The sequence below is a fragment of the Pholis gunnellus genome (genome assembly GCF_910591455.1).
Source record: "Pholis gunnellus genome assembly, chromosome: 3".
Classification (NCBI taxonomy): Eukaryota; Metazoa; Chordata; class Actinopteri; order Perciformes; family Pholidae; genus Pholis; species Pholis gunnellus.
In genome coordinates this window covers 8,057,894-8,083,556 of record NC_136529.1, presented here as the reverse complement: position 1 = coordinate 8,083,556, position 25,663 = coordinate 8,057,894, and the positions used below count along the sequence as shown (strand labels likewise).

General features: G+C 40.8%; 1 protein-coding gene across 1 annotated transcript; it reads right to left on the bottom strand.

Moving 5' to 3' along the window:
- Window positions 1-613: 613 nt before the first annotated feature.
- ngfb (nerve growth factor b (beta polypeptide)) lies at window positions 614-21,593 on the bottom strand (the record flags this gene model as incomplete). Its single annotated transcript, XM_079185947.1, has 3 exons — window positions 21,555-21,593; window positions 5,455-5,537; window positions 614-1,212 (listed from the first exon to the last, which is right to left on the bottom strand). The coding sequence occupies exons 2-3, from the start codon at window positions 5,495-5,497 to the stop codon at window positions 614-616; spliced, it is 642 nt and encodes a 213-aa protein (XP_079042073.1). The 5' UTR covers window positions 5,498-5,537; window positions 21,555-21,593.
- Window positions 21,594-25,663: the final 4,070 nt, after the last annotated feature.

The window sequence follows — 25,663 nt, the reverse complement described above, 5'->3', positions numbered from 1 at the left end:
TACCCACGTGGCACTACCCACAATGCAACACTAATGTAGCTTCCAGCCACTAGCCTCAAGCAGCGATGAGGAGCGGACTGCAGAGGTTTGGTAAGGTCGCTTTGTAACTCCACACTCTTATTTTTTTTTTTCTTCTTTTTTCTCTGTTTTCAAAGTTGATGTTTTTCGACTGGCAATGCCTCAAGTGACATCACGCACTTTATCAGCTTCATCTGGAGCCACGGTGGGCTTTGTGCAACTCATTCCACATCATGCAGAAGTGCTGAAAGCAGACTTTGATGAGTGAAATCGGTGGAGTTCCCCTTCAAGAGTAATTCTTAGGCACTTGATAAATATGGGCCCTGCGCATTTTAAACCTCTGCAACATGAATCTGTTATAAACCACAGCTCAGATCAGTCCGATACTAAGTGAAACAGCAACAACCGCTGAATGTTTGGTACATCCCAAACAGCTCAAAACAGATACTATTTGACCCAGGGCTGGTGTATATACATGCAATCCTGATACTTTGACATAAACCAATAATTTACTTTGTGCAGAGGGTGGGAAGTCTTTGGGGATGAGTATATCTGTGGTTCTACTGTATTGGACTGTGATGCGCGTGGAAAGTCTTCACTGCCGCCACGACTTGCGGCTCAGCACGCACACACAGGCCACGTTGATGCGTATGAGCCTCCACGCCACCAGCTTCTTGAACGAAGTCAGCGCTCGCACGAACGTGTGCGAGTTGGTGCAGTAGGAGTTCCAGTGTCGGGCATCGATTCCCAAACAGCCAGAGCTGCCCGTGCGGGCGCTGTGACACGTCGTCTCGAAGAAGTACTGCTTCTTGTTGACATTGTTGATGTTCACGTCCGGCAGCACCGTCACCTCGTTGCCCGAGATGTCCGTGGCTTTGGTCTTGTTGCCCACCCAGACGCTGATGCTCTCACACACCGAGTAAACGCCGCGGTGCTGAGGCTGCCCGGCTCGCCTGCGGGTCCTGCTGCCGGCGCCCTGCGACTCAGCTGGCTCTGCATCGGGCGGCTGAGCGCTGAAGAGCACCCGGGGTGAGAGGTAGCGGCGCCTGGTGAAGAGTTTGGGGTCCACCGTGGGGATGGAGTTGGGGTTGTGGCCTGGACCCCGCTGCTGCGCTGCTCCTCCGATGGCGGCCACAGCCTGGGCACTGAAGAGGAGGAACAGGACCAGCATGGACGACCTCATGGGCGCACAACCTGAGGGCATCAACAGGCACAGAAAGCACTCCATCATACACAGTACGGTGTGTTCATCACACAGTGCTTTAAAGAAATACTCTCTGGGGCCTTTTTTGTGCGTGTTTCTGGTGCAGACGAAAGCACATCTCGTCCTGTATTTAAACCAGGTGCAGAGGAACACTTTTCAATGGAGAGTTAGTTAAACACCGGAATTAAGCTCTAAATACTTGTGAAATGTCTTTAATCCAAAGTGTGGCTGCTCCCCATTCTTCCTTCACAGTTTTCAAGGCGCAACATGTTGGACGGTGAGATTGACCTAACAGGAGCGGCTTCTTCTTTAAAGTGGAAAGCACACCTTGCCTAATACCGAGGCTTTGATACTTAATGCTCATTGGCTTTACAGTAACTGTCTTTACAAACAGTACATACCGATTTCTGTGTCTGATGTAATTTTACAGGAGATTTACAGGGATTTCTTGGTCCGCTTCCACTTCCCAGACAGACAGATATATACAGTATATATATATATATATATATATATATATATATATATTTATAAATATTGTTGACTATGTATTTTTTAAGCTAATTGCAGCTGTATGCAGCACTATTGCCCAGGCAGAATTTCCCCTTGGGGATTATAAAGTACATCATATTTTATGTTTGGACAGTATTGTCTTATTGAACACAGTGGCAGGCTAAGACCTCGTGTCACACACAATAAATTACATTTTTTTTTTATTTCACAGGTAGTGTGAACAAAATAAATTAGTTTCATGTTTTTCATTCTAGTTCTGTGGATGAATATCTCCTATTTTCTGTATTCAGCATCTTTTCCACAATCTTATGGATGAATAAATTGAAGCTGTTTTGGAGAAGTTTGCTTCCTGATTCCAACGATATCCACGATCTGATCTGAGCTCAGCTAAGCTCACAGCCTAATATCATCTTCGCAGACACGAAAAAGGAATCAAATGATGCGTCTCTTTAACCCTTCTGTTATGTTCGTTTCTTAGGTACAGCCATGATGTTCGCGGGTCAATATGACCCGGTGAATGTTTAATCATCCAAAAGTTGTCAGAAACCAAAAAATCCTAATAAATATAGTTTGTACCTCATCACCAACACCCTTACTAACAATTCAATCAGTTTTTAGTGGAATGGAGTTATTCCCCCCTCCATAGATCATAGTTCAATGAGGGTAACTCACTCGTTTTAATGAGAAATACATGTTAAAACAATTTTTTAGGTACATTGGAAAAGCCTAGATGTAAATTGCATTAGTCTACCATAACATGTATTTTTCTCTAAATTATTTTTACATTTTGAAACATTATTTTTTTCATGGGGTGATGTAGATAAATGGAGATGAGACACCTCTGCTGTTCAGGGTCATATTGACCCGCTCACTCAAAATCAAGCTAAATGAGTCATGAGGATTTGTATTGAAAGTAAACTTTACTTATGTTTACTTATAGTGTTAAGGAACAGACATATACAAAAATTAACAAGATATGAACACAGTGAACGAGGTGTATGTGTGTGTCTGTGTGTGTGTGTGTGTGTGTGTGTGTGTGTGTGTGTGTGTGTGTGTGTGTGTGTGTGTCTACACAGCACACGAGTGTCACGGTGTGCTTTGTGCTGATACATGTTGCCACTGTCTTTATAATATTTTCGGTATACGTGTGTTGGGTGAGGATGAACACTGTATTTCACAATTTTTTGACACAAATGTCTCGCTTGGAGGAACAGATATATCAGTTTCCTCATCTGATGGTTCATAATCAGTAACATTGTAATCTGAATTGACCTCAAGATGGTCTTCATGTTCGGACACATCCTCCTCTATTTCACTGTTGTGATCAAGGATGTGCTCCAGAGCCTCAAGGCCTGTCATCCTTTTGTTTCTGTTGCTCATGTTGTCCTCCAGTAAGCTACTGTGTTGCATGTATCTGCAGAGTGTAATGTTGGTAGGACTCCCAAGCAACCCTTTCGTATGTTTCTCCCCTCTCCTGCTAAGTGTGGGCGGAGTTTTCCCGCGAGAAAAAAAAAGGTTCTCGCCAAAATAGTATCTTTCTCGCACAGGTGCGGTAGTGAGACCGCACGTGTGTGTGTGTGTGTGTGTGTATGTGTGTGTGTGAAATGGGGTGAAACATGTTGGGAGGAGTAAGAGATACTTTGTCTCACATTTTCAAAGAAAGAAATGGTCTAAACTTGACCCTTCTGACCCCTTATAGCCTCCACTTTCACTGCCGGGTCAAATTGACCCGAACATCATCTCTGTTATATAAACCTGCAGGGGGGGGGTTGCACATACATGATATTTTTTATTTAATTTTTTTCACGTTGATTACCCTAATTAAGGCAAGCAGAAGAAGTTTCATACAGAAAAAGTACTTTAAAATATTTTTTCTAGATTTTCAAACTTTGAAACGGATCAATTTGACCCGCAACATAACAGGAGGGTTAAGCAGGAAACATATAGTGTACGCCTCCAGAAACGGAACTGAATTCCCATTTGTGGAGCAGTGAAGGATATTTTATAAACAAATAGATCTTGTATATATTTAAGTTTGAAAGATAGGAAGGAAATAGGTATCACGCTACACACAGTCAATCTCAGGGACGCGGTAGTGACATCCCATCAGTTTGCCTTTGCGTCACACTGTGACTCCACACACCACAACATCGGTCCTGCATACATGGACAGGCGTGTTAACACCTGCGATGGCTCTGCTAGCAGGCTCCGTCAGGCAGGCACATTATATGCTAGGTTCCCCTCGGGGGGTCAGGGTTGAGTGCTGGTGGATTAAAATTGTTGGCACAACATATCAAAAGAAAGATCATGGCCTGTTCATAAGTACACGTTGTGAGCTATGATTATACTGATGTGAGGTCTGTTCATTTCAGGTTAGTGTCTCTCCCTCACATCTCGCCTCTCTTCCTGTGCGCAGGGCGACATTTGGACATGAAAGAAATCATTACAGCAAAACATTTTTAGGAAGCCAGTTCGTAATATTCATATAAACCAGATGAGATCACTGCAGGGGAGGTTGGTCTCTGTCTGTGTTTGGATCGCTTTAGGACACAACAGGAAGGTTGCTTTAGAGTAGGAAGCAGGAAACATTTATCCAGTGGAAAAAATAGATCTTTTTTTTTTGGGAGACAAGCAAAAGGCTGATGAAAAGGGGAAAACGTTTCTTTTAAATGAGCACAGCGACCCCCTGATGGCAAGATCTATTTTGAAAAAGGAAGTACAGTGCAACAAAATCACTGATGAGGATGAAAATGATCTTGCCCTGTCTCTTTTCTTTATATAGAATTATACTAAGTTACCACAATTAATTTGAAAATGATTAATAAATGAATGCTTGAATGGCAACCTGAATCAGTGTGCCTACAGGACATGCATTATATTCATATGAACATCAAATATGTCAGCTATTATCTCAGAGGCCCACTGGGGATTTGAGAGTGCAAAAATTACAACTCTGGTATTATTTTGCTGGTTTGCTGGCATGGTTTACTGGGACGACTATGTGGAGCACAGCCTTAATTCATGTTATTAGTTACCCCTGTGTGTTTCCTGTGATATAAAAATATCCGCAGTGACAAAAACGAATAGAAAGGCACGAGGCCCGTATTCATCAAACTGCGTAAAGTAAAAAAACACAAAACTATGATTTCAAACAACTTGAAAATGCTTTTTGTAAGGTGAACACCTTGTGAGACAGTGTGCATTTTTAATAGTGCATTTATCAGAGGAGCAATTAAGAATAAAGCTTGCATGCATCTTCATTGTCAATGTGGTATTAAATTGACCTTATGATATGATTTGCACGTCATCCAGTCCTATAATTATTTCCTTCCTGCTCCAGTTTTCAAGTCGGGATTAAATGCTTTTAATAGCTACCCTGGAGATATTGAGGATTTCACACAAATCTTGAATTTCCACAGCATTCATTTCCTTATTTTAGGCCTTATTTTAAAAACTGTTCCTGAGATGACATATCGACCAAGACGAGTCTCCACTAAACAAAAAGTGTAATCGTGTTTTAAACGTGGCAGAAATAGATCAGATGAGGAATATTCACGACTTGTTTGATGTTGCGTTTGTGACCCGACAGTTTGGTCTATCTGGTCAGCCATAGACTATGAATATGTCATTTAGTGCACTTCCTCTTTTCGGAGACCTTTTCAGTGTCTCCACGTGAACTGTAGCACCTGTAGCGGCTTCTAGAGGACGTGATCAGAGCTCACTCTGTCCTGGGCTCCTGCCATCAGGCCCGGCTGTGGCCCCCATCCAGCGCACCTCTGCCCTCCTCTGCCTCCGCTCTGTATCCCTGTCGAGAGACAAGCACAGAAAGTGTTTTCCCCGGCTCGTAAACCCTCTGTAAACACATTCTCTGTGAGACCAATACTGGGAAGATAAAGTTCATATGTTATTCCCGCTCACCAGATCCTCACATACTGAACATACCGAAATAAAGAAGACGACCTGCATAATGTAGATTATCTAGAGTGGAAACATGTCGGGTAGCTATCAATATTAACGCTGTAAATTCGGTCAGCATTCCTCAATATGAGCGTTGACAGGTTTGCTGGGACTTAAAAGACAGATTCTGTCACGGGGGGCACGATGGAGGACTCAAACGCAGACCAGGCAGAGTAGCGTGAAGAAGGTAATTTAATGAACAATAATCCAACAGCAGACCTTACAGGACTCGGCAGGGGATCCACAGAACAGACAAGAAACGAGGGGGGGGGGGGGGTGAGACAGGGAAGGCAGACTGGAAAACCGGGAACAGGACAAGCCGAACGGGCGGGTAGACATTACAAGGATCTGGCAAGGAGTGACTGATGGGCAGGAGTTTAAGTAGAGGGAAGAACAGGTGAGAAGAGTTGTGCTGATGAGGGGGAAGTGCTTGATTAATGATCAGAGGCAGGTGAAGGGAATTAGGCTGAGGGAGTGACTGACAGGTAGAGTGGAGTAACACAAAGACACACAGAGCACAGAGGCAACGCCTAATCGTGACAAGATACATAGGAAGACATTTGACGTTCAAAGATTATTTAGGATCAGGAAGAAACCAGATCATTCAGGAATCTTGTATATGAAGCCACAGACACACACCAGAGGAGTTGTTCAACACGACATCAAATCTTTTAAACATATGTATTACTGTTCGTTATCCGTTTTATCTCTCTCTGTTAAATTCTTTGATCATGCTTGATTTCTTGCTTCCAGAGTGCCTCAATACATTTCTGTGCAGTGATGAAACACAGCCACCGTTCCACACACACACACACACAGAATTGAAAGCTAAGAAATAATCCCCGAAAACTTCTCACAAAACTCGATCCTGCTCGTGTGTATATTTTTTTTTAATTCACAATATCTCTGGCAGTAGTTACTTTCAAGCATGGCTGAGGAAGTTAGAAACAGTGAGTAGCCAGCGTTATGGTTCGCTTGCACAATGACAGGAATGTAAGCCGTACATAAACAGAAGTAAATGGGCTGTAAATCTAAATGACACCAGCACACTGCTGTAAAGAATCTACGCCTGCACAGGAAGTGTTCCTCGCTTTACGGCACCTCGACAACGGTGGTCTCTCTGGCTGTTATGGGATTTTAAACCTGTGACCTTTCAATCGCAGGTCGGGCTGTTTAACAAATGAGCCACCCTGCTTTTGTGACTCTGTTACCCGTTTCCATCTTTTGTGCAGAAACCAAAGCGTTTAACTGCTGGGCGGCCACAAAGACTGAAGACTTAGCAAACTGCTGCTGGTGTAAAACCTGATCCGGACAAGACGCCACCTCCAGCTGTGTATTCCAGGTTTCATTTTCACCACTGTACTTTTCTGAAGTATGTTTAAGGAACATAACTGAACTGAAAAACTGTATTTTTAGTGTCGGCAGCTGATACGAACAATATACCCTTTTTATTTTTACATGCATTGAAGTTCATTCGTGACCTTGGAAATAGTTTGACCACACGATACTGACTTAAGGTTGACTTGATGGCTTTTTCACTGTCACTGGAGATTAATATGACCTAGTAGCTCTTCTAGGTCATTTAAAAGTGCAATAGATGAAATCATAACAGCTACGGTGCTTGCATGCCAACAGGATTGGCTCTACTCATCGGCTTTTATAATAAAACACAAGCCAGGAGGAAAAATCCACAACATTTACATGAAGGCAAAGATCTCACAGAGTTCTCTTTCACATTCTTTCCTTAATTTTTAATCAAATTATTCATGGGCGTTTTGGGAATTGCCTTCCTCACCACACACGTGTCAGCCTCTAAAACGTCTGTGTTGCTATGAATGGAACAATTAGAAAAACTGCAGGAAGAACATTTGGGACTGCTGACCCTATATGTGTGAATTAATTGAAGCAGTCAAACCACTATAGAATTATTTTAGGTCTAGTAGTTTACAAGAGAGGAAAACACGTTGTTAAAGTCACCTAATCTTTTTCACATCGTGGTACAAAAGCAAAAAAACAAGTTCAGACGTTTAAATACAGTCTTACTAATTAGAGGACAGGAATGGAGAAGAAGCATGAAGGTAAATGTGATATTAATGCAGAAAGTACCTGAGATGTTGTGTATATTTCAGCCAAGAACGATGCAGTGAATGTCTGCAGTGCCCACATGATGGGGCGATTACGGATGATGGATGGATGGACTTAAATAATGTCTATATTTATTTGATCTTAACGGTGACTCTACTTGATCATAGGTCAGCAACGTTAGGCTACTTGACCTGCCAGTTAATACCAGCAGCGAACACTATGAGATTCACCAAAGCTAATATCTGTGTAAAGAGGGGAGTTTTGTGAAAATGACAAGATGTGAATATTTGTGCTTCATGCTATTATTTCCAATCTGCAACATTATTGTTTTACATATAGCAAAACAGCAATTGCGTTTAACGGAAAACAAATGTCTCCGTTATTTTGAGTGGCTAAGTAATATGCAGTCAGCGTCCTGCGGCTAGAGGAGAATGGCAACATTCATTCAAGCTACTAGGTGGGCTACAAATATGCACATAGTGCCGCTGTACAACATTAGTGTGCACTGGGGCATCTCACATCGCACTACTCGTTGAGCCCTGAACGCAGATGGGCTGCAGCAGCAGCACACGGCCACCTGATGACTGGAGGGTGGAAGAATGCTGCTTGTTTCCGATAACGGTGATGCTGCAACAGGGAAGGAGGTGGTGGCATGTGTTAGGCCCCTCTGTGTATAGTTCTAGAGGTTCTGGTTTGACTTTAGCTTCCTGAAAACGCCTGCAGCCTCCTAGACTTAACACGATAAAACACCATCGGGATGATGTTGAACAGGATGTTTGCAGCACAATGTGCCAATGATAACACGGCAGAACATGCTCTTGATTCACAACGAGCATTCCCAAGACCTTGTTAAAACCCTGCTGGCTGTGCTGGGATCGGGCTTTCTCCTTTCTCTTTGAGTCAAAAGTTGAGAAACAGCAAAAAGAGTTGTTTTCTATTTCATGCTGCTAAAACTGCTTCAAGACACTTTATACCCACTAGGTCCATTCTTAAAAGTGCATTTTATTAGCAGCCTCTTTCGCCTATGTCTTCACTTTAATTGTGATTGTGTCTCAATACGCTTTGTAGAACATATTTATGTATGGTGTATAATGGAATTATAATTGATTTAATACTTTCAAGATTCATAATATGCACATAATGTATATAATCTAGTCCTTCTTTCTCATACTTACTTTTGCTGCTGTTAATTTAAGTTATAATGGTGCTTGTGCTGCATTCAGGTACTCCATTCTCATCACCTGTCGTCCTTCAACGTCACTTCAGGCCGGGGAAACAAACATTCTGGACCACCTGGCGAGCTAACTCCCCAAAAGGTTAATTGGACTCTGAGATGCTGAAGATCACCGCTTCGCTTCATCAAGCTAAGTAACTTATTGCTGCTTATGCTACCTTTGATGCTAGCATACTTATTGATGTTTTGGCTTTGTTCAGTTGTGTTTGTATGCTTGCAAATCATCAAGCGACGAGGCTTGCCAGGATGCTGGCTGCTTTGTTTGGTTTGCTGACTGCTAATTTCTGCTATGTTATGTTTGTTGATTGTGAGTTCATTACTTGTTGTTTGTTGGTTGTTTCTGGTCCGAAAGTATTTTAATGCTGCTGAAAGATTATACTATTTGTGTTTAAGTGCTGTTTTCTGGGCTGGATTTCCTTTTTGGTTGTCGTATGTCTTTGAATGTGCCTCATAGCATTTGTATTGCTTGCTGCATAACTTATGAGTCTTAGCTCTGCTGCTGTGTATCAGGTGAATATACCGTTTTTTTTTACAGCAGATCATTTAACCATTAACGGGAAAAACACAGGTGAAAATGATTACATTAATGATGCTGTGCTGCAATTATGTGCCCAAGTAAGCTATACCACCTACAGCCTTGTTGTTAGTTACACCTGTTTTCTTTGAACTGTCTGCCTTGAAAATGGTCCGTTAATGGGTTTAGCTCCATCTTGATGAAGTAGATAGTATAATTCTGGAATAGTTAAAGGTGTTTTAATTGGTAGCCTATAAAATAGCTGATGCCTTGAAGGTGCTCACCAAAATTTTCAATACTCTCATAGTATCCTGAGTTCTCCTGTAGCCTCCACATAATAGCCGCTGTCGGCATCTGTGTCCAACACAACTTGGGGGATGAAGTTTAGAATTAGTTCTGCTCAGTCTTTTGCCGTACCGAACTTGGCACATGCTCGTAGGAGGTGATGACATCCGAGCGTAGCAGCTAAATATCTACTTTCCGTCTTCACATAATACATCCCGTTTGTGTGAGGTATAGCCGACGGTAATGGGGCAAACCTGTGTGCTAGTTCAGGCAGACAGTTTAAAGTTGCACTGCTACACTCATACATGAGAGTGTACTCACTGCAACACGCTGCATATCAGTCATATGCACAGTTTGCAGAGGAGCTGGGATATTTCGTTGGTTGTTGGTTGACAGAAGATTAATCGGCAATCATTTTTTCCCCACAAACGATTCATCATGCAAGCTAACATGCCAAAGGTTCCAGCATCTCCAATATGAAGATGATTGCTACTTTTGTTTGTTTTTCTATCATTGTAAACTGAATATCTTTGTGTTTTGGACTGTTGGTTTGGAAAAACAATGAATATGAATACTTTTTCTCGTTCACTGGGGAATTGTAATGGGCATTGTTTTTGCAATATTGTGGTCTATTTAAGCTGTTGTTATTCTGCCTGCTCTTTTACTCTGCAACTGAGTGCTGCTGCTCATGTGCAAACAAAAAAAATAAAGCATTTCAGCATCACCTCAGCATCCACCTGTAGAGTCAAAGTTCTACTTATTATCACGTCCCAGTCTCTGTTGTTCTCAGCTTGGTGTCTTGGTGTTTTTTGGTGTTGTGCTTGTGGAGAGTGAGGCATTATGCGGACATGTCTTGTTGCAGGACAGTTTGAGGCTCCCGTAGATGCAGGTAGGCAGCAAAGGCAGCCAAAACAGTCTCCCCCTTGTCGGTGTGAATTAACCGAATCAGTTATTTGGTCTGTTAGCCATGAATGAAGAGGCCTCCCACAGCCACTGACCTACAGCTCATTAGCGCTAATGGAGTCAGTTTAATGAGCCCCGTCTGGGATGACTTGACAAACAGCCTGGTGGCACACAATCCAGCCTGCAAGACCAAGAACAATCTACCTCCCTCTGAAACAAATATGGCGGCGGCTTCATTCATATGGTAAAAGTCACACAGCCCTTCTCGTAACCCGATCCACCAGGGCTCTCATTCAAAGAGGAAGGGAGGTGCAGGTGACTTTATCTGAAAGCCACCACTGGGCTTTGAATGACATGCTGCTCATTACGTTCCTGTGGTCATTCATGCAAAACTGCAAAGCTTTGTGCTGGATTCAAGCCCTCGAACTCTGAGGTTACTCTGGAACGACAGCCGCAGTAAAATGTGGGGATATTTATGAAATGCATGAATACTATTGTCTTTGCACTGATGATGATAGAAACTAGTATTTTCTTAAAAAGCTTTCTGTCTTTCTTTTATTTCCTCTCCCCTGGTTCCTTTCTTCCACAACCTGTCTGCTCTTCAACCTTATATGCTCAGATAATTGGACAGTTCTCCTGTTGTTGGTGTTGTAGCAAATATCCAAACTTTATAACAGTTAGTCATATGTGCTTTAGCTTTGAGGGTTTTACCCAAATGTAGGTTCAAACTAAAATATTTCTCTATTCGAGTGGAAATTGTCCGTGGATGACATGTAACGGAACTGTGTCCTGGTCCGGACTGCGCGAGCCGCTATTGTCCTGGTTCAGATGTATCGGGTGAAAGGAACTTTCTGGTCTTTTCGCTGTCATTTTCTTTGATATGTATAAATGAATATTACTTACATACACTTCGATGGCAATCGCCGAAGAAAATAGACCAGAAAGTGCCTCTCACCCAATACATCAGAACCAGGACATGTGTGCATGAGTAGTTGGCTTGTGGAAACTTTCATCCATTAATCCTCAAATGTTCAATTTTGTACCAATTTCATAAAATATAGTTTAGAAAACATGTATGTTTTTACACAACATAGGTTAGTTTTTAATATTTGTTTTCTCTATATATATATCCTAAAAATTCACATTGCAGAATGGTCCTTTTGTTACTTAAAGCAATGCAGACCTCAGTCATCTGAATTTAACAAAAAAGTTTTGAAAAACCTTTTAAAGAATTGTTTAATTGCTCTCCTCATTTCTAAAAATAAAAGCTCAAACTTTCAAATCATTTCCCCTCCTTCGTGACTACATTGCTAGATGGTCACCGTATTGCTGCTTGCCACTATAATTAGACTTAAGTTGCTGTCGTCTCCTGTTTCTTGAGTCACTCACATTTTAATTGACGGATAGGAATCCATCAATTAACCGTGCACGCAGCTCTGCTGTGGTGATTTCATAGATACACAAGGACAGGCAGGAAAACGCAGGAATGATAAACATCTCTTAACTTGAAGAGTGTTTTCAGCCAAAGGTAAATATGGCATAATTTTGTTGCTATGGCAATTGTACAGTATATTCCTTCCCGAGGGTATTTTTTTGTGAGTCACAGAAGTAGGTAGGCCTACATGGTAAAAAAACTAAAAAAAATACAGTGCAAGCAGTGGCAATAGAAAGTTGCACACAGCTTCTGTGCTATATTCTCCTTTAAATAAAAGGGTTTAATCACATAGTGACTAAAATACTTCTTGTCTCCAATCCAGCACAAAAGGGTGAATGATGGTTCAGTTCTTATCCTCTCATTGATAGTCCCCTCGGCCCTGTGGAGAAATGGTGCTGTCTTGCATCAGGCAGCCCTTGGTGTATTAAAATTGGAATCAGTTTAACAAAAACCCAAGCACACCCACACACCAACATACAGCACAGCATCAGCAGATGAAAGCTGGCACTGGGCTAAAGACGGTAAGACGAATTTGTGTGGAAGATAAACTGCAGAGACGTCCGTCTGTCACTAAAACGCGGGTGTTTGTGTTTGATTAAATTGTAAAAAGTGTCATTTTATTCAGCAAATACTGGTAAATAAATCTAATTTAAAGGAGCTGTATTTAACATTTTGAACATTAATGTAGCAGCAAATTGCTATTTGCAATGTAAAGATGTAATGGAGTAATGTCTACCTGAGCAGAAAATGAACTCACTCCCGCTCTGTGTGTTGTTATCCGAGCTTCTTGGCGCTTTGTTTACATAGCCAGGTTGGCTGTGCATGCTTTTAGTGCATGTTGGTGCATGTTGGTGCATGTGAGCGTGCCCTAGCTCACGGCCTCCGCTCTGCACTGTTCTCATACAGCGGCTACAGCTGAAAACGTCGTCGCGTCCGAAGCGTATCACCCACCCTCCGGTTCCCCCTCAGGTAAACATTATTGGCTCTGTCAGGACTTTCACCAATATCTTACACGGTTAGCGCTGTTAGCACCGTTAGCTTTGAGCCGCTGAATCACCGTCGACATGTTGAAAGCCGCTTAGACGCAATCCAAATGCTCCCAATCTCGGACCGTGCACGTTTTAAGATCCATTTTTGAAATCTCTAGCGAACATAATGTTCCTTAACATTGAGATTAATTTGAGTTTTTGAACAATTCATCACACCAGAGCTTCAGACTAACTTGACATCACGTGATTTCAGATTTTGCTCAGTGTTTATTTTCTTTAGTCGAAATGGGAACATATTTAATGCCCAGCTTTTTCCTACGGATACAACCGAAAACTGCATAACATATTCCTACATGTTTATTGTGCTGCATCATCATTTTCACATGCTAGCAGACATGCTCACACGGGGTATTGGATGGTGTGCTTCAACACCAATGTGAACATTGCAACACGTTTAAGGTTACATTATGGTTTTGAGGCATACCTGCCTCAGCTTGTCCTCCAGTTGTAGGGAAGTGAAATCTTATTTTGTCTTGTGGCAACTAGTCAAAGGAAACATGTTAAGAGGGATAATAGCATGCAATTGAAGCACAGAATTTCCCTTTTTTTCCCCCGACTGCTGTCCTGTAGCATCTAGTTGAGGCAATGTTCTGTTTTACTGTTATCAGACAACTATGTGGGAAAATGTTTCCAACAAAATACGACCTTTGGTTGAGAAATGGGGCCTCTGCTGGCAGTCGGTAGTGATTTAAGGCAGATGTGTGAAAGTCTGCCTGGCGCGGAGACCTGAAGACCACATCGGGTCCAAACTGAGACCGAACTAAATGAAGCCAAAGAGTCGGATCAGGGAGGGCCAATCAGTCGGCAAAGACTGGAGCCCAAAGCTTTTAATGATGCAACAGATAGAAAGTTCAGACTTATCACTAACACTTTGACTGCAACATATGGATGGCAATAGCAGCCAATTCTGTTTGGTTCCTGAGAGAGGATGCACATTCTGCAGAAATATATAATGTAGCTTTGTGATTTAGTATTTATAAGCTAATCAGTTCCCACAAGAGGACTTTACTTCCTGTTGACCACTCGGATTATACAGCAGATCAAACGCAACAAAATCTGTTGAACTTCACTACGTCAAAGATAAGTGAAAACAGCCGAGAAAGAATGTGTCATAAAGTGCACAACGTCTTTCTTTATATCGCCCAAACCCAAGGACGTGAAATACAACCACTGACTATGACGGAAACAACCACATGAGAACGGTAAATGGAAGATTTAACAAGGACGGTTTCATTACTCACTGATGGCTGTTTGGTCTCGCTGTGCTGAGGAAACACAGCTGACTCGGTCTCTATACACAATGTAAGTAAACACAACAGGCTCGGAGGAGAAACGGGCTCTACTCAAGTACTCCAAATTGGTTAAATACACTCCTGCAACACGAACTAAAGGGGGTCGGCGTGTGTTGTTGTTCAACAATGCGGCGGAAGTTTAGTTTGTGCAGTTTGGGATCAAGCCTTGGCAGACTTCAGACTCCTGAGATGAACTTCATAACATCAGCTGCTCTGATCTAACTTTGGCCTAGTTAAGAGTTGAACAGTCTCGGTGACCTGGTGCCGTCTCAAGTTCTCCTGCTCATAATAAGTGCAACCCCACTGATTATTGTTTTTTACGGATTACGGCCAATCGCATTATTGGAGGTCATTACAACAGCAGACGCCAGATCAGATATGGCTTTCAATGCTGGGACAGAACAGCTGCTTTGATATTCCGCCCATCAATTAAGGAACATTATTTGGCCAGACTTTTACATCCTCCAGTGTTCTCACTTGGCTGATGTGGAGCCTATTAATAAAAATCATGCAGATCATTTCAAAATTAAGTGCCAGACACGTTTTATATTTTCAGGGATTCTGCTGAAAAACATTCAAGACATTTTTACTCGGAGTCCAACTATTTTTCTCTAAAAACAGTGAAGAGGACTCATCAGTTTACACTAGGGACGCGTTGATCCCAGTAGCCTATCAATTCAATTCAATTTATTTTGTATAGCCCAAAATGACAAATTTGCCTCGGAGGGCTTTACAATCTGTACACATACAACATCCTCTGTCCTGGGACCCTCACATCGGTACAGGAAAAAACTCCCCCAAAAAAACATTTTAACAGGGAGAAAAAAAAGGGAAGAAACCTTATGGAGAGCAACAGAGGAGGGATCCCTCTATCAGGATCGACAAAAGTGCAATAGATGTCATGTGTTTAGAATGAACAACATAACAGAGTTACAACACATTCAATGCATATGATATAAATGATTCATATAATGAGAATAGTAAGCAGAATAATGATGGACTGCTAATAATAACAGCAGCAGTGGATATAGTAGAATAATAATGATAATAAAATCAGTAATGGTATCGGTACCGGTCTGTACTCAGAAAGTATAATCTGACATCACACATTGGCCTAAACCAGTCACTCCCAAAGACTGGGCTGCAGGAGATTTTTGCAGAATTTCTTCCATCGTCTTTTATTTAACATTTATATCTGAAGTACACCTTTTGAGCAACATGAAGCTGTTTTACTGATGAGGGAAATTGAAAGAATGAGAGAGCCTGTTTACCTCCACCTACAAACATTGATTTGGTCTCATTTATAAAGTATTCAACACCTGTATGTGTTTTCAATAACGCATACATAAAACAAAGTTGTGATTTATCAAACTTATATCTGTTTGAAAAGACTGGTGTACCTAAAGATAATATAAGGTGATGCAGAAATGGCAGTAAAAATGGTCAAAAATGGTTCATTTTTTTAAATCATCACATCATTTATAGGCCTTTTGGGTAACGATGGATTGTCATTTTTAAAAAGTGTGTCATTGAGATATAGGCTACATTGAATGTTGGGTCATATCCAGTATTTTACACTGGAATTATAATTATTTTGTTGCTCCAAGTACTTTAAATTTCATTTTGATGATGTTTGAATGGGGAGACCAGTAGAAAAAGGCTGCAAAAACATCTCTGTTAAAAAGAAACTGCATTGTTATGTTTTTCTTCCTTTTATGGGAGCAGAATATTTGCTTCATAGTTTGGCTAAACTTAGATGACTAGGTTAACTAAAGTGCATCCAAACAAGTATTATCGACAGCGTAGATGTTTGAGAGAGGGAATAGGATGGTATTGGTATTGGCAGATACTCATGCTTGCGGTATCGGACATGAAAATAAATCCCCTAGTTTGTGTCTTTTTGCAGAATTACTGAGGAACACCACTTAAAACTTCAGATATGATGGTTTGAAAACATCATCCACAAGAAGTTCTTGGTATTTAACAATTCAGCAGTCCCTGTGTTGTTTTGTCAGATATTGAGTTGTGGTCTGTTGTGTTTGTGGTGACTTTTTGTGTCACAGAAAGTTCATAAATACTGTTTTCATTTTAACCAAAGAGGCTCTTGTCTGTATCAAAGAAAGTACAGAGCAAAAGCACCACATATTGGCTTTGGACTTTGTCAGATGCTCACCCTCCTTAGATGAAATATTGAATAATTATTTGTGCAGCAGCTTCAAGTGCGAGACAGCTGGTCTAAACTATCACCTTGTGGATGAATGAGGACTCCATTTCCTTTGCTGGCTTTTGTTTCCATCTTTGCTTTGACATTTTGTGGCAAACTCTTTCCAAATTGATTGTTTTAAAGTCTCGGTTCACTGAGCGTGCGATACATCTGCACCTTTATGACCAATCAAACCTCTGACACCTTCGTGGCTCTGCAGCCTGTGTTTTCCTCGCTGCAATTTTCCATATCCCTACAGTATATTATGGTTTACACCATCTCCAAAATAAGTTCACCCCTGCCGTTATGGAAGGTAAATAAAGCGAAGCCACAGAATTGGCGGTGTGTTCTGTCGAAATGCATATGTGGTGCTGTTTTGGACGTTTTCTGTTTGACTGTTTGTATCCTGTCACTTTTAGTGGTTGTCTGTTCCTTCTCCTGATTTAGTGGCTTAAAAAGGAAGATTCCTTTACTCAATTAGTATATACTCTAGAGATATTCACTTTTACACTGATATTTATGCCATTTTAATCTGCTCTTTTCAGTTATACATTTTGAACAGGGACCAACATTTTCTATATTAGTCTCAACTGTGGTATCGCATCAACAGAGACAACACTGTTGTTATGCAGCGGTAAGTTTAATCGGTAGCTTGTTTTTCTTTCCAGGTTTTGTAAGTGGGTACCATGTTCCTTCAACTTTGCCTGAGGCTGCAAGAGATGATGGGACATGTCTGCATGGAGGGATATATACTGATGCAATTATATAAGAAGGATGGCTAATCGGGTTTGATGCCAGTGAAGGGAGGAATAACACAAGCTTCTGTAATTGTAGGCAATTACAGTCCTGCTCTTTTAGGGGGCAGGAGAGGAGAGCAATTATCAAAATATTCATCTTTTGTATCAAGACACCTAAACATGGTGAGAAACAGGACACCAGGCGTGAGAGCAGCACATAAGTGGTGCATATGCGCCATTGAGATCTGCTCTATAAATTTAAAAATAGGCTAATCTATTTTTCATGCGAGGTGCATGTGGCCCTTTTACACAGACACAGCCTACTGTCGTCTGTAGATGTTAACACGCACATCTTGGGCTACACCATCAAAATGAAAGCTCAGCGTCTTGTTTTGCCTTTGACTCACACAACCCTTCATCGTACTTGTGCTGCAGCTGTAGTCAGTAAGAAGATGCATCCGCTCCGCGAGCAGTCTGCATCCGTTACGTCTTCTATGTAGCCTGGCCATTACTGTTTGATATCTTCCCTTTTGTCATGCTATCCAATTGAGAGAGCCATAGGGACCAGCACTAGCTTGCATTTTCTGCCAGATTTTGCTGGCAAAATTCACCTTGAATTGGAATTTGAACTTTGAACTCAGTTCAACTTTGGCCTGACTTGAATTCCTGCTGCCGTGCACTTGGCCATTAGCATTCTGGCATTGACGGGAAGATGGAAAGGTAAATTTGTGCATTACGGTGCAAAAGCTTTCATTGTGGTGCCGCTGACCAAGTGTTGACACGGCCACCAGGTTACGAATGTGAGAACAGAGAAGAGGTGCAAGATGTAGATGAAGAAAACATTCTAAGAAAAAATGTATAGCACTGTTATTAACATGTAAAGAACCCATTTATTGAGGTTTGGAGTTGATGACCGTCAAACCACATACTATATGTAAATATGATACAAGTATAGAAAAACTGTCAATGGTTCACTTTTAAGTCTTGCAAGAAAGGACTGGATCTCATTACATCTCCTACATAACACAGCAGAACAGAACCAAAGTTATGCAGTCAGATGCTTCTTTATAGGTATGCAGAAGCCTTTACACCCGGGTACTATGGACCATACAGCATCTGTAACCTGTGAGAGCCCAGTCTGCCTGACCCTGTTCATTCACCTGTGGAACACATTGTTCAGCATTGAGGAATGCTGGGGTGCAGAAAAGCTTCACTGATGCACGTTGTTGCTACGCATACCACAAGAGATGGCAAGAATGTGTTCAGTTCTTTTTCCCATTTTCTACCACAACACGTTTTAGCTCAAGTCCAACATCCTCATATTTTGTTCACGAAAATGTAAAGACATTTTAAACAGATCTGATAAACAAACAATGTTGTATATTTGATCAGATTGCAGCTAAATTAAAAAGTCCGTTTTTGGTTTGGACCACAACTGGCTTTCATACACTATTCCCACTGGACACTGTCGCTATTTAAACATTTCTCTCAGATCTAAAAGTTATACATTTTGTCAACATGGAACAGACTACAATAAGAATTTGGAAATACGTAAATGTATACAGTTTTTAAGGCTGCAGTATTTGGCCCAGCTAATAATTAGTTTATAGTCACGTTAAGCATAGATATGAATCATTATATTTGCTGGGCAGCACATCTGTTATTGCTGGATCAAGGAGAGGAAGGTTTGTAGTGGTGCTGAAAGATTTAGTTGATTTTAAGTTGAAGAATTTCTTTAGATTCAAGTTCTCACATTTTCTGGTTTCATCTTGTTAAATGCGACAACATGCTACTTTTCTGTTTTCTATCATTGTAAATAAAATATCTTTGTTTTGTACTGCTGGTTGGACAAACACGTATTCTGAACACATTTTGTAGACTGAACAGTTAGTCATTTAATTGAAGAGACAATCGAGAGAGAGTATCTACAATAATGAAAAAGATTGTGCTAGCATAATTTGCAAACTCCATGAAAAACAGAGTTTACGCCTCACTATTTTCACAATTAAAGATTACAGCATGATTTATGCTTCCCACATCCGTGAGGCTCGAGAGTGTCTGCGCGACTAAAGTGTCATCACGCCATCCGACGCGGCCTTTCGCGGAGGTCCGTGCACAACCAAACTTTTCTAACGACGCGGATAGGTGGAGGAGCTTCGAGAATGTGCAGGTTTGTCCTCAAGGCAAACAGACAGAGTATAAAAGATCCAAACAGTTCCTTGTCACGATTCCACGTTGGCTCATGTCCGTGCGACCATCCTTGCAGAAAGTATAACCGAGGCTTCAGAAAGACAAGCCAGCTGAGGATAAGCTATGGGAAAACACCTTCCAAAGGCCCACCACCTTTAATAAGCACCTTAGTTTGGGACGTTCAGACATATTTCATTACTCTATGTTCAACTAATCAGCAACACACTATTACAATTTACAAGACACAGAAGTGTGCATGTAGACACATGTGGCTTTTATGAAGTCACGGTGCATAAATCCAACATATCGTGAAATTTACAGCATGTTTTACATCTTACTTTCATAAAACTTGGCATTCTTGGCACAGTGTTGTGAAAATCAAATGTATCACCTGGCATTACATTCAATTTGGCTTCTGAAGAAATTGTGTTAGTTTAATCAAATGTGATTGTGTTTACTGTTCTTAGTAGAGTCTATATGAATGATCCACGATTGTGCAATTCACAAGATCGGAAACAGAGGTTTAGGTTTTTACAAATAAGTCTTTAAAGGGTAGTAAGCGTTGTTTTATTTTCCTTTTCCTTTTTTTGAAAGCAGAAAACATTCATTACCATTTAAAAGTGAATACAACAAGGAGTCATGTAGCGTCCACTTTTCTTTTTTCAGTTGCAAGTTTAACCACAACTGTCAGTATGTTCAACTTCCCATGTCAAAAGACACAACCACAAGCTCCCTTTGAAGGCAGCATTGAGCATCAACCGCACAGAACAAGTGAACGTGAGTTCAAAGATGCCTCAAAAGACTGGATGACAGGCTCCGCCCCTCATCGCAGAGAGTAAAGATGGCCTTGAAATGAAGCTGCCATTGATGAAGATGAACTTGTGAGTGACGTAAAACACTTTAGACCAACCACAGATACATCAGAGACGTATATGGGGAAACATAAAATCTGCTTTTGCTATTTTCTTTTCCTTAATTAAGCACGGAGACCACCATCCTCCCTTCAGCTCACCCCCCTCTGATTTCATCACTCTCTTTGTCATTGTAAACTGACTACTACCTCTTTTGTTTGAGTGCAGAGAAGCCTCCCTATTGATCCTGCAGATTGTTTTTCCTGCCAGTTGATAACAGCCATATGGTTTAGATTATAAATGAGTTGCTCTGTTTCCATATTTACTATGTATCTCAAATGCAGACCCTCTCTCTGTCTGTAAACTCACTTGGAAACTATTAAAAACTCTGCAAACATCTAGGAGAAGTATGAATTCTCTCAATGCAGGAGCGCGCAAATGGGTTCATAAAAATATGTGCCCAACATACATATTAAGGTGTGTTTAAATTCCTATTCCATTATGGCAAATGCACAGTATGGAAAAAGTACCTATCAAAATAGCATTGCAAGTCTTCTCGAGTATAATCACCTGCTATTAAGACAAGAATGCCATAATTTGTTTTAACTCTGTGTGGCACACATAATTTGGGTAAAACTACCCTGCAGCAAGCTCCTTGTATCCAACCCAACATACCATACAAACACAAAAACGGTGCAGGAATGCTTTGAGAATATCACCTAGCCCAAGGAGACGAGTGCAGGTCTGATCGGTGCTATTGTAACCTGATGAGCCCCGAGGCTAAGCTTCAGCAGCTTATGAGGGGATGGAAGAGATGATCAGTTCAACCCCAAACCACCATTAGCTGTCGAAAACAATTTGATAAAAAATCCTCAGCAGGTAACTATCATGAAATATGGATACAGAAAGTATAAAAATGTGTTTTACTCTAACTTGAAAGTTGCACATCTAAAACTATTCCATATAAAAAAAAACGTTGCAAATTATGTTTAAAGTAATGCAAACATGTAAAACTACTTTGCACTTTCTAGAGTAGTAAGTTACTGTAGATTCATGCAGTATAGGTTAAGGTAAAATAGTCCTCTACCTCTGCAAAAGCTCTCGCTTCTCTCCACGGACACAAGGCTCCTGAGGATCACTGAAATATATTCCAGTTTGTGTCCAATTCCACAAGATTCCAGGGAGGGGAAGAACAATCTCTTTGTCAATTATCCCAAACAGTCCTATCTGAGTCTTGCACTTGTTTGAAAATTGTTCTGAAAGTAAGTGAGAAGCGTCCCAGAGGCTGCAGGATCTGTCTGCCTGCTGAATGCTGCAGGTCCTAGTGCCTGCCCCTCTGTGAGCCGCCAGCAAGGGTTCATAACTCATATGATTAAGTAGTAGTTAATTAACTACCATACAGATAACTCATTTATATGTTTAAGTATGGTAGTTAATGTTCAGAAGCTTCCATGACATGAATGCTACTACTGTTGTTATAGTTGGAACTGTGGGTCTACTAGAATAGATAAAGTGTATTTGAATACATGAACACTCTTCCTTATTACTGTGAACTAAACTAGATTATTTTTTCTTTGTTTCTTTCTCGAACTCAATCCACTGCTGTTGACTCCTCGCACTATTTTTAGCAGTGTGGCTCTAAGGATTGAAATTTCTATCATTCAGCGGGACCACCACTTTGGTCCAGACTGAATATCTCAACAACTATTAGATGGATTGGATGGTGTTAGTGCTAATGATTATTGATCCCCTGTCTTTTCATCTAGCACCACCAGAAGGTGTCAATTAGCCAATGAAATATCTCTAACTCCAAAGGATTGATTGGCACATTGTCTTTCACTTATTGTTCCCAGCAGATGAAACCTAATGACTTTTGTTGATTCTCTGTTTTCTTTAGTAACATGAGGTTCACATTTGTTTTTTAAATCATTAGCTCAACATTCAAATGTGTCCAATACTTTGTTTTATGCCTAAATACCTGTAAAACTAATGACATTCCCATCAGCCTCAGTTGTGTGTGTTTAGCGCTAATTAGCAAATATTAGCCTGCTGACATTAGCATTTAGCTCAAAGCACAGCTGTCACTAAGTACAGCCTGACAGCTACTAGCATGGCTGCACACTCTTACTCATGTCAGTGTATCTGCCACTTGCAGTTTGATGAATGAAGTGAACTGAAAGGCATTGGAAATTTCATTTCCGGAAGTTCCACAACCAAAAGTGGTCTTTATCAAACAAAAGAGACATATTGTGATTATGTAACACATTAAAAAAAAATGACCAAAAAGCAGAATGTTTTTGTCCTTATGTTTTGACTTCAGTTTTTTCTTGTCAGAAGCAACAGCAGATGTTTCACAAAGACAGATGTTTATGAGATCACCTTCTTTGAGCAATTGATTACACAAATTGGAACCTTTCCAAGGAGTTTACATTATAAAAGTACTAATTTTGGCTGATATTCTAGTCAATACTGGTGAACTCCAATACTGGAATGCAATGTGTTTTTTTTTCTATCATTCCAAAAAGATGCAAAACAGAATGAATTCCTTCATTTTCATTTCTCCTCAGAGTTTTTGCAGATGTTTGTATTCCCCCAGATGTTAAATTGGTGAAATTCTTTTTTAAACTGACGTAATTGTCGACACCAACTCTTGTACAGGTAGAGTTACAGCGAATTGGTGTATGAAACGCTGAGAGCACGTGTGAGTGAATGGTGCTAATGTTTCAAGAGAAGATTTGATCTTAGAGGTGAGACAGCATAAACTAATCCAGGTGTGGAAAAAGTACATATGTGGCAGTGAGAGTGATTCTATGGATCAGTGTGTCCTTTCTCTCTCATCTCACCGCCCACAACAAGTGTTGCGAGTGTCTTTCTTTTTTTTAAATAAGGGCTTCAGTGTGTTCCTATTAAGGTCACTACCAGCCTTCGCACATCTGGATCCTAATAAGACCATATGGAAGCAAAATCTGCTTAGCATATTACACAAAGGATTACAGTCTGGCTTTGATCAGTGCGCTGAACTGGTCATGGCCATGTTTTAAAAAGCTGCCCTCAGGTTCTCTGATCATTTTTCAGGTAGTACGAGCGGCTCCATGCTACCTAATGGATTAGACTCAATTTGTCATCTATGAACATCACAGTTAGACTTGTCTTTAGGGAATCTGAATGACCAGAAGATTTACTTCAGTGGCTTCTTCCTGCTTTGGCACTACAGGGCTTTGGGGATTTGAAACCCAGCCCTCCCACTGATCTCCTGTAAAACTCATTTGTAGGAGCCTAGTTAGTCACTCAGGCCAGACCAGACCTCTGCTGTTTATCACAAATTTTGGACGTCTTTAGACATTGGCCGGGAACAAAAATAACGGAGGAGGAAACATAGCTGGGAATAAGACTAACTGTGGAGGAAACAAAAGTCCCATGTGGTTGTTTTCGGGGACAGATAGAATTTGATGTTCCCAGAGTTCAGATGTCAATTTACAGCCACTTTTTATATGCTGTGTTTAACCAGACAGGTTGCTCGAGGTAAAGAAAATACAAGTATGGTTAATTTATTGTTTTTGGTGTTGTAGCAACTTATGTAAACACAGCATGTTTTTGAAATATGAATTTGGCAGCAGCATGTAGCCTGTCCTTGATCATGGGAAACTATGCGTTTGCATTTTATTGGGTTTTATGAGCCTTTGTTATTCTTGTAACTGTGCTTTTGGCTGAAGGTGTTGATGGGACATTATTGCTTTATCTTATAATCAATGTTTTTTGAGCATCCAGATCTGTTCTTATTTAATGGGATGCAGGCCTGAAACGCTGTCTTATTGGTAGGATGAGCTATTCAATGTGTGCATGACAGGAAGAGCGTTATGGCTCATGTGTACGGTAGCTCCTGTGGGGAGATGATGGACATCTGGCGCAATGGAAGAGATCTTTCTCTTATTTCAACTTGATTCTGACAGAAAAATCTAAATCAAGGGAACGTGAGAAAACGAGGATTCAACTTGAGCACCACTGTTTTTTTCGAGTACAGAAATGTCTTATCTGGTGTGATTTGAGTGGAACAACATTACAACGTTTGAATCTAGGTTGCTGTCAAAAGGTGAGCCAAATAGCCCCCAAAAATAGATGCAACAACAATCGTCATGCCTTTACAATGACTCTTTGTGACAAGCTTTCGGTAAAGACGTAAAAAAAACCCGAAATGTAAATAAATAAAATATATGTGGCATTAAACTAATACATCCCCTCCAAAACTCAACCAAGGTGTTGCTTAATACAGTGTGCCCTACCAGTGACATGTATGGTATTTCATGGAGGACCACAGATCAGTTGGTCTGTTTGTAAAAGCAACACTGTAACTCCCAATTACTCTGAAGAAAGAAAATGTGCGCGCTGTGGCGATCCACATCTGGCCTTCATCAGCCACATCAACTCAGACCCAGCGTTTGAAAAGACAGCTGACTTCGTGGAACTGAGCAGGAAGTAGGGGCTTACTCTTCATTCTATGAAACATTCAGATTTGATTACCACAAAGACATAGCAGAACAAAATGTAGCGCAGGTCATCTTCACAGCCAGCTTCAGCTTTCCTGGTCAACAACGGTTGTGTTACACATTGTTCAGGGCTCTCCGTCGCAAACGCCTGGAACGAGATCATATTCAGTTAAACGGATTATGTGGAACTTCACTCTGAATTAACAGCGTACTGCGTTAAACATAGAACCGCAAAAGTGCCTGTGTTGAACGCTGAAAAGCGGTGACTCCAGATGAATTGAATATAAAACTCAGTAATCAATGTTTCCCTGTCCTGCGGTAACATTTTAAACTTTCAATAAGTCATCAGTGAACATTCCTAAATAATATTACAATACTGGGCAGACACTTTAATCATAATTCTAACAACAGTTCAAACAGGGAATGAATTAAACATTTGATCTGTGCAACAGGCCATGTGTTGTACTCCAGTGAGGAGTTCTGCTCGCTGACTTTGTAAAACGCAACTCCCTTAAACATTTAGTGCAGGGTAGGTTTGCAACGATGATATTTATGGTAAATGGTAAAATCCTGAAAAACACTATTTTTGATTGCAGTCGGAAACAAATTCCATTTTGCTATTTTGACTTCAGACTAGCTGTCGTGCACTCCTTCATGTGATCTTTGGATCTCTTTGTAATTTGGTTAAATATGGTGAAATAAGTTTGCTATA